The sequence below is a fragment of the Geotrypetes seraphini genome, chromosome 3, assembly GCF_902459505.1.
Source record: "Geotrypetes seraphini chromosome 3, aGeoSer1.1, whole genome shotgun sequence".
In the NCBI taxonomy this organism is placed as follows: domain Eukaryota; kingdom Metazoa; phylum Chordata; class Amphibia; order Gymnophiona; family Dermophiidae; genus Geotrypetes; species Geotrypetes seraphini.
Window position 1 is genome coordinate 170,983,133 of NC_047086.1, and position 10,483 is coordinate 170,993,615.

Below are 10,483 nucleotides of genomic sequence, written 5' to 3' on the forward strand. Positions count from 1 at the left end.
CAGGGGGAGGGAGGGCGCGAGCGTGGCATAGGGGACAAAGACGTGCCAGTGCCCCTACTAAGACAGTACCCAGGATGGTCCCCCCCTCCCCCGTACTTTGCCACTAACTACCTCCATGGTATGTAAATCTATCTCATGCATTTTCATTGTAGATATCTTGAAAATCAGACTGACTTGATGACTCCCAAGGACTGGGTTGAGAATCCCTGCACTATTGGTAGAGCTGACCTTGGTTTCTGAAATATTCCCAGGAAAACCATGTACTTCTCTTTATGATCCTGGGAATAAGGGGGGAGGGGCATATGTGTGTATGTATATGTATACTTCTTTGTATAGCACATGTATCATTTCTAAACAAATGCATGTAAACTAACAGCAAATTCAGGCTACAACAGCTTGCAAGAGAAAGCACAGGCTGAACTGAAAATCTACATGGTATCTTCTGATTTTGTTACTTGACCCTCTCCCCTGTGGCTTTCTATGAAGAAAATGAAAAACATAAATAAATAGCACAATGCAGGCAAAACCTTTAGGATAATAAAGCAATTATGACCAAAATATGCATTTCTTCATTATACAAAGGAAAATTTATTCACAGAGCTAAGAAAACCACATTTAAAGAAAAAATATATAACTTTAAGACAGATTGTTCTATAGAGATGACTGTCAAAGCCATCTGCTTCTATGACTCTACATTTGAGAACATTATACAAAAAAAGCACACATTAGATGGCACTCGAACCTGCAAGGCCTCCAGTCAATTGTAAAGGATAATACAGTTTAAATATTTGGGCTTTGGCTTATTTCGTGTGTTCCTCTTTGGTACATTTGGGCTTTTCTTTGGAAGAATACAGAATTAATCTCGTTTTCGATAAAGAGTCTGAGGTGGGGGTTTTTTCATATAGGTTTTCCCTCTTCTTAAGACTGTCTTTCCTATATGCTCAGTGCTTTCATGTTGACTTGGGGTCAGGACGCTGTAGGGCCACACAAACGACTGCTGTTCACCACTTCTTTCAAATCGTTGTCTGGTTTTCCAGCAACCATAAAGGGCCAGGTCTGCCAGAAAGAAAAAAAATATATAGTATTATAACGGTGCAGTCAGTTTCCGAAAATAACAAAAATAAAAACTTGTACAAAAAATTGATCTTATCTCATAAGCTTTTATTCCTGTACAATTCTCTAGTCTACAAACAGTGAGATTTAGAAACCTGTTCAAGGTAAATGGTTTTTCCCATATTTCTTTAGCAGAGAGAAAAAAAATGAACCAGAATAATACCAGCCTACGAAAAGAGGATGCATTTGGCAAGTTTGTAAATGGCAGAGACAAAAGTAGGTACAAAAATAATTTCCCAACATAATTTATCTCTATCTCGATAGCTTTGAATGAATACTTTGGCCCTCCTTTACTAAGGGGCGCTAACCGATTAGCGCGCGCTAATCGATTTAGCGCACGTTAAATGCTAATGCGTACATGCTAGTCTATGGATGCGTTTAGTGCGCCCTAATTCGATTAGCGTGTGTTAATTGGTTAGCGCACCTTAGTAAAAGAGGGGGTTTGTATTTGTGCTAGAAATCTGCTTGTGTATTTGTCACTATGAATTGTAGCACATCATTATACAAATACACCACTACAGACACATCAAGCTCTTAGCTTCCTGTTCAGTGCCGCTCTCATTTCCCTTCATTTTGGTTTAAAAATGTATCATACCGTAAAGAAGGGACTTTAGTTTTTTTAAGTTGTTTCTTAAATAGTTTAATTGATTCCATAAGACATTTCCCTGATTATGTGGGGGGGAGAGAGAAAGCTTACTACATCATCCTCTTGGTCAAAAAATAGCTCCAAGACCTGCCATTATTTTCATTCTACCTTTATTTAGAAACACTGTATAAATTAAAACAAATCTGAATTAACCTTACAGCCTGCATGCTTTGAATTTCAAAGTGTCAGAAGGCTAAAGGACAAATTAAAACAAACTGATGTCAAACCTAGATAAGGCCGCAGTTGACCCAGTGGGTCTCAGAGGTCAGTATGCGAAATAAGATCCAGTCTGTTGCACAGAATTAAAATATTCAGGTCAAACATTCACTGAAGCTTCAAGAAGCACATTAATTTTTATGATACTTAATCCGTGGTTTTTTAATGTATTATTTCTTTCTTTCCCTTCCAAAAAAAATCCCTGAATGTTATTTAATTATGGACTCAGCTTTTCTCTTTATTATTTCATTCAAGTTTCTTAATTAGTGTTGTTTGCTCTTTTAAGCTGAAAGGAGGCATTTACCTTGAAAGTATGTTTTTAAAACCCAATAAGACTGACTTTAGACTGTCCTGTTAATCAAATCACACGAACACCCTCCATGTAACTGATGAGTTTAAAATAAATACACATTGTTTTTACAGTACCACGAAGTCTGATCGTTCAGAAGTTATCTTCAGGACAAACACGACTTTATACAGATCCACTCCATGAATTCACCATTACTGACCTGCATTTCACGGTAGTAAATAACATTTCTGTATTATTATATTTCTTTTTTGGCTAATAAAACTGAGTGCATTCGGTGAATTACAACGGAAGGAACATAATAGCACACTCTCTGTGTGAAGACTTCATTTAATGTCTCTTTTTGTGCTAGAAGTCAGATCTCTGAAAACTGCCTCCTTCTCTATATCAACTAGAGTTTAGCTAGAAGGGAAAGAAAGAGGCAAAATCCAGTATACCGAGCTCTCTTCTGATATTTGTTAATATGAGAGGGTGCTGAAAAAAAGGCCTGAAAAAAGAGAAATGACGTAGATATGGATGAATCATATGGCAGCGCTATAAAAAATAATTAATAATAGTAGTAGTGGTAATTAAAGATCTGAAACTATATCGAAACACAGAATTTTGTTTCTGCAAATTGGCACTTAACAAAGTAAGATAAGACTCTTTTCAGCTACAGTGGTCAAATAACGCTCAGAATTCAGGAAGTTCGTTAGTTGGGCTGTGAACTTTTCAGCAACCCCTCATAGAGGATAATTGATCTGATCTTTACAAACCTGAAGCAATAATATCAAGATATTAACTGAACAGTGTCACCCTAATCTCAGATTGCATTGGGCAATCTATGTATTTCATCCTCTTTCACCATGAATTTATGTAAAATTCCTCTTACCAGATTAACCGGATGAATGTAGCCATTTTCATATTTGTCATTGGCAAGGATTTGCCTCAGATGAGCAATGTAACTGGATGCAAGTCTGAGAGTATCCAATTTGGAAAGTTTGGTGTCTGGGGGTACCCAGGGCAAGGTGGTCTTCAGTCTCGAAAAGGCTTTGCTGAGTACTCTCATCCTGGCTCTTTCCCTGGCGTTGGCCGCATTCCTTTGAACTTGCTTCCCTTCTTGATTCACTCCATTGAAAGGCTTCTTCTTACTGGCCGCCTTCCTTCTTTTGCCTGGGGCTCTTCTACTCTTTTTGGGAGAGCCATTTTCACAGTTAGAGCTCTCCTCATTACTCTCTGACGTCCCAAACTCTTTGTTAGAATCCATTTTCATCTCCTCACATTCCAGCATTTCCAGCTCTTGCAGGTCTTCAACATCACTGAGAGAGCCAGTGGACATGGTCCCTAGAGCGCCACAAGGGTGACCTCCACTGGGTCTTTAACTAAGTGCCAGGTGGGATGGAACTGACCTGGGAGACAACTTCTCTGATGCTAGTGGTTGTGTTAGACAGAGCTCTGGAATTTGGCAAGGACACTAGTAATTTATCTGGGAGTCTTTAGAGGCGTGCTCAGGGAGGGATTGTAGAGACAGGGGAGGGACCCAGGGGAGCCTAGGGGGTGGTAGAGATCCATTCCTCCCTGGCTAGAGGCTTGTCCAGCACAGACCTGCGATTCTTTCTCACACTTGGAAACATCGCATGGGGGGGGGAGGGGGTCTGAGGAGCCAGGGGTACTGTCCATTTAAAACTGTAATTTAGATCACTACAACTGGAAAAAAAAAAAAAAACTCTATTACTTCTGTCCCTTCATTGAATGGAACTCTGCTTCCCTCCTCCAAGATAAGGCTGGCATCTCCTTATCCTTTTCATTGATTAATGGCAACACAAACCAGAACTCTTGGAACACATAAAATGTAATATCCTTCTGACAGCCCTTACGAATAGCAGTGACACTGAGAATTTTATTTGCACAGAGCACTGCTAAGTATTCTGAAGATTAGAGCAGCGCACAGGGAAATCCCCTTTTAGAATGAACTGCAGCTACAACATCATTCAGTTTAATGCTGGCATTTTATTGAGCCTATTATACTGTTCTAAAAAGCTGCTAATGTATTTCCCTCATCCCCTCCCCCAAGGAAAACCCACATGTCGGAAGAGATAATGCCATTACCGTATTTCTGACTAGTGTAACAAGTTTTCAGTTTCAGACACATAGCAAATCTAAATGATGTATGTATGTACCTAAAGTGATAACTTGGACCTTATAATAATAATGTCTGGGAATAAATTCAGATGCTACTAAGTCACAGCATGTTTCTCTTAACAGTTAGAAAACATCATGGCAAATTCTTGATCCAGAGCTATTTGAAAAATCATTAATCTGGCCCCCTTGCCTCTCTTCTTTTGCTCTTAAGTCAAAGTATATTTGATCTCCTTACACTGAAAGTTGCAAAGTAAATACATTTTGGGTAATTTTTTTTTATTTTTTTGTCCATTTATACTTGTTAATCATTCATTGTATCCCCTAAACTTCCGAATCTCTGTTTATGAGGGGGTGCTGGAAAGTTCTCAGCCCAGCCAACCAACTTCCTAAATTCTGAGCATTATTTTGCCAGTGTAGCAGAAAAGAGCGTTATCTTGTTTCGTTAAGTGCCAATTTGCAGAAACAAAATTCTGTGTTTTGACATTGTTTCAGATCATTGATTGGACCATATCCACGTCATTCAGCACCCCCACGTATTTTGTTCAGGTTTGTAGGCTGACTCTCAGTCAAGCAGAAAACAATAATATTATATTATGTAAAAATTGGGAGCACTTAGTGCCAGATTCTCAAAACTTAACGTTTAGCGTGTATGTATTTTAGCAGCAGATTCTCAGAACTGCTTACCGTGGTCTTTCTTGAACTTCCTAGCAGTCTCCGATTCTGCCGTGCAAATGGGCTCTTCAATATTTAAACGAGCACTCCAGTGATTCTTCATCATTGCCGAGTGATCCTCCAAGCGCGATGTTGGCTTTTGGCGACCAAAACTCCGCGACTAGTCCAGGGGTGCCGGTACTGTGAGAAGCACATTTCTGGAGTATGTTTTGACTGTGGCTCATAAAAAAAAAATTACATGATTTACATAATACATATTACATGATTCATATGGTCTTTTGGGGGGGAGGGGTGGACACTTCTTGAGCATGTATATTATAGGTATGTCTTATGTTTTTCTGGCTGTGGTTCATAATAATTTGATATTAAAAACAAATGACAAGATTTACATGAGTTGTGGGGGGGAGAAAAGACATGTCTTATGAGCGCTTGTTGAAAGCCAATGTTGCATCTCCCCTCCCCTCCCCTCCCTTCCCTTCCCCTTCATCTAATAGCTCTGGCACGCTTATGACTGTCACGCCACCCATGATATGTGTGCTTATAGCGTTGTTTTTCCTGCACATGTGCACATTTACACCTCTTTTGTGGTATATTCTGCACATGTGCCGATCACTATCACCAGCGATTCATCTCATGTAAATTTAGGGCTCCTTTTATCAAGGTGCGCTACAGGGGTTAGCGCGTCGGACATTTCATCACGCACTAACCCCCGCGGCAAGCCAAAAGACTAACGCCTCGTCAATGGAGGCATTAGCAACTAGCGCGGCAGGCAGTTTAACGTGCGGTATTCCGCGCGTTAAACCCCTAACGCACCTTGATAAAAGGAGCCCTTAGTGAGACTCTGCTACTCTCTGCCAACTTCATTTGCATGCGCGGTTTTTTGAGAATGACGCGCCTTTTTGAAATCATTAATAATAATAATAACTTTATTCTTGTGTACCGCCATACCCAGGGAGTTCTAGGCGGTTCACATCAATTAAACAAAGTTTAATAAGAAATTACAATAAACTAGAATTACAAGTAATGTAGATATTCAGGTGAGCATGAGGAGGGGAGTTTTCACAACAGATAAACAAAATTTAACAAGAACTTACAATTGATCATAATTACAATAACTGCTGCGACAGCCTTTTTTACCGTGAAGTTTTGAGAACCTTCCCCTCAGAGACAACACCCCCCCCCCCCAGACTCATGGTCTTCAGTACCTTATGTCCAGTTTTAGAATAATGAATACACTCCAGGAGATAAAGCCATAAGAAATGAACTGCACAGCAAACAGTTATATGCCTGTGTATGCCTGTTCAGCTCAATTAATAAAAGGCTTGCTACTTTTTATTTCTATAGTGTTCATTTCTTTCCAGAAAGAATGAAATGTCACATACAATGGTGGTAAACCTGACCAATCATGTCCTGTCTAGCCAAAAATAAGCTCAACTAAAGCAAAGTTTTAACAAGATAAAGCAACAAACGAAAATCTCCAGTTACTTACCCAGAGTGTTCTTTCTTAAGGTGAATACACAAAGACTGACAATTGTAAAAGCAAGTAAAATCTCACTGGTCAGTTCTTTTATAATTTTTTTTTTTCTCTATAAAGAGGCTGATCAGTTTACAGCTGCCCATGGAGTTTGCTGGGGAGGTAGCACACAGTTCCCAATTGCAGAAATGTATTTAGAAGCTGTATATTCTACCCGCTGGGAATTCACTAACCTCCCCAGCTCTGTTATTATAAAGTGCCCCTGCTTGCCTTTTCTCCTTGTACTAAAACTAAACAAATTGTCAGCAGATCAGAGCTTTATTCATGAATTACTAGTAGCTTTACCTCACAGCTCTAGCTATAGATCCAAAAATTGTTAATCACCAGAGCTGCTATTCAAGGCCTGAAGCCTGTTGGAAGTGGGAAGGATGTGGAAGGCTTTAAGCGTATATGTGTGTATATATGTTTCCTTTATATTCTAACTATCTGATCACCCGGCGTTGCCCGGATATTTATTTATCCCAATCTTCCACTATCAATAGACTTTTATTCAGTGATTATAGCTGGAACTTGGACCTAAACGGCATTGGGAGTGTCAATCTGAAAACTATGGATTAGACACCCCCTTCCCACCCCAATCCCACCCCCACAGTATTTTTTCCCCAGAAAATAATTCATATGTGTAGCAAGTTTGGTTGAAATCTCTCCATGCATTTATGGATTAGACACTAATATCTGTCATTTTTGATTATTTTTACATGTCACCCCCTTCCCACCCCCACAGTATTTTTCCCCAGATAGTAAGTGATATGTGTACCAAGTTTGGTTAAAATCTCTATGCATTTCAGAGTTATGCTGAGTATTTACCTCAGCGAGCCCAAAAACACTATGGGGTAGACACTAAAATCTGTTGTTTTCGATAATTTTTACATGTCACCCCTTCCCACCCCCACATTATTGTTTCCCATATAGTAAGTGATATGTATACCAAGTTTAGTTGAAATCTGTCCATGCGTTTCAGAGTTATGCTGGAACATACATACAACCACAAAAAACAGGGAGGAATGTAGGGAAGTATAGTATAAAAATTCAAAAATATCACTCCAAAGCAGCAGTTAGGATCTGCGTACTGATAGCCTGGATTTGGCGCTAAGGCCCTGAAGCAGTGGTTACCGGCCACAAAACGATCGTCGGCCTGACCTGTTTGTGTTCAGTGGTTTTTACCATTAATCATTCTCGGCTATTTTTTGCTCTCACCTGCTAACTTTAAACTTGTGCAAAAGTTTTTTGCCTATGATGCTTTGGTGGAAGAGTGTGGGTACACCTCTCCGTTTGTCTGAGGCTTTTCTTTCGCTTAAGTAATAATCTAGCTTTCTTGGCTTGTGTGGTGCTTTTGTTTTGGAGTGATATTTTTGAATTTTTAGAACATACATACAAAGAAAACTGGGGAGACCCAAAGATCCACAGTGAAAACAATCCACCGATGAAAACAAAAACAAAAACTGTGGATACAGATGTTCTGGAGATAATTTATTAAACACTGACAAATAAAACCATGAAAATTCAATTTAAAAAGTACAATGATAAAAAATACTGTGATAAAAATCCAACCGGACCCTTCACGGTCCGTGTTTCGGTGAACACGCCTTCCTCAGGGGTCCAATGGTTTGCAACCTCACATATAAAGAATTGGACTGAAAACAGTCTATTGTCTTTAAACATGTGAGCAAAGAACACCGCAGACAAGCTGAAATAGCAAAATCCTGGAGAGGGGGTGGATAGGGTAGGGTAGGGTAGAGATTGGATTATGGGTGGGGTGCCCTGAGATTATGAGAAACCAAGAATGAAATATCAGCTTTAAAAAAATTATGGTCATAAGTCAAGGCAACTATTTTTTCTCTCAAAAATGAGCGAACACTGGAAATCTAATATATATGTTTGAAAGTGTGTAACATGTACTTCTCAATGTTGCCACAAGATGAGAGATGAATACAGTGGTCTCTGGTATGGGAGAAGCAAAAAATATGGCATTTGAAATCATCATGTTATTAACAAACAAGTAGTAGTCTCACTAAACCAAGCACACAGTGAGCTTGAGAATGAGTATGTTTAACTGTTAACATCCTTCAAATGTTGTGCAATAGTTCTGGTTGTTTCTTTTGTGCTGCTGATACTCCAGAAATGACTTATAATACTGTTCATTCAGTGTGTGTCCCTCACAAACTGGATGCCACATAAGACATCCTAAGAGACTACTTTGAATGGTGTTAACGGTTAAATAGTTTGTTGTTCATGTTGTATATTATATGCCATAATAAAACGATGATTTCAAACTGAACTCTCAGAACCTTCTTAGCGATCAGACTCTACAGGTGACCCTTGAGAGGAAGAATGTTAGTCTAGTGCCTAGCCCTCAGTAAGCTTGGTTCTAAGAGAGAGGTTGTAGAGGCTTAGCATTAATGATAGTTTTCACAGTAACCTGTGATCTGCATATATAATTTGCATATATTTGCTTGAGGAGAGAGTTGTTTAGGACCTTTTTGAGACTTTGAGGAATAGTAAGTGGGAGAGAGGCCTGGAAAACTCTTAAGTCAGGCCAAGCGCGCTATACTTCATAGGGTGTGTGAATCCTCTCACCCTAACTGAAAAGCGCTCCTTGAGGAGAGACCTCTGGCTGGTTTCAGCCTATTAGTTTGTCATATAGTCCTCTAGTGAGTATAAGCTCTCAGGTAAGTAAATCATTGAATACCTCTACACGGATGGGAAAAGGGAGCAATGTCTGGAAAGCAGTAAATACAAAGTATGGGAAACAAGATTCTGGATCTAGAAGCTGTAATGGAAAAAAGATGAGTTGGATATGGTGATGATCACAGAGATGTGGTTCACAAAGAACCATGACTAGGATGCAGTTTTACTAGGCTATGATCAGAAAAGACAGGAGGGGAAGAAAAGGAGGAGGAGTAGGGTTATATTTTAAAGATAATTTTAAAGCCACACAATTGCAGGATCTACAGGGCAAAGAGGAGGTACTTTGGATCAATTTGGATTGAGGGAATGGTAAATATATTTACATTGGTGTGATACACAGGCCTCCTTCACAGACGGAAGAAGTGGACAGAGATTTAATAGTAGACATTCAGGGGTAAATTCTCTATTACTGCGTTTAACTTAGGCGTGCTTTGGACGTCCGATGTAAGTGAATAATTACGGAGTTAAGGGTCTTAATTAATGTTAATTGGGAAATTAACGACACATAGACGTCCCTATGAGGTAGTTGACGGACTGACGTCTATAGAAAGCATAGTCCCGTCTCCAGCTCTGGACGTGGGCGTTCCGTGGGCGTTCCATGGGCGTGCCAAATGGGGACGCTAGATGAGCGCTACCTGAGCGAGCAACTGCGTCTAAATATCGTGTATTATGTAGACGTAAGAAACCCTGGTCTAACTTGGATTTCAATGCCGTTTCAACTATCGTAATTGCGGCTCTTTGTTAGACGCGAGGCAGACGTCCGCTGTGTTTTTTCATCAATAATTCCAATAGTGAGTTTGAATAGGTAATTTTCATCTTTTCTCTGTCCTAATAAATATAATGACACCATAACAATGGAACACATTATATTGCATGGATAACAAACCACATTTCTGCCCGAACAATAATATAATTTACACATGGCTTTTACAACCCCCTTTTTTTTCTCAACAAACAGCACTGCAATCGGCTCTCTTTTGAGAGCACATTAACCAGGCGATCCACAAATGTCATCTTGCTGTCAGAGGAAAGGTTTCCTCTCATCACTGCTTAGGATGTCCGAGCCATGGTAAGTTGAAAATAGGTTTGCCTGGAAAGGGAAATGTGCACCTTACAAATGGCAAAGTCCACCATGTAGACCCTGTTATAAGAGCTAATAGGAAAAAACTAGGACCTTATTAAAATG

General features: G+C 39.6%; 1 protein-coding gene across 1 annotated transcript; it reads right to left on the reverse strand.

Moving 5' to 3' along the window:
• Positions 1-906: 906 nt before the first annotated feature.
• LOC117357660 (transcription factor 21-like) lies at positions 907-3,704 on the reverse strand. The gene is made up of 2 exons (XM_033938542.1): positions 3,154-3,704; positions 907-1,056 (listed from the first exon to the last, which is right to left on the reverse strand). Exons 1-2 carry the CDS (start codon positions 3,598-3,600, stop codon positions 967-969), a joined length of 537 nt encoding a protein of 178 aa, XP_033794433.1. The 5' UTR covers positions 3,601-3,704; the 3' UTR covers positions 907-966.
• Between the last annotated feature and the right edge of the window lie 6,779 nt (positions 3,705-10,483).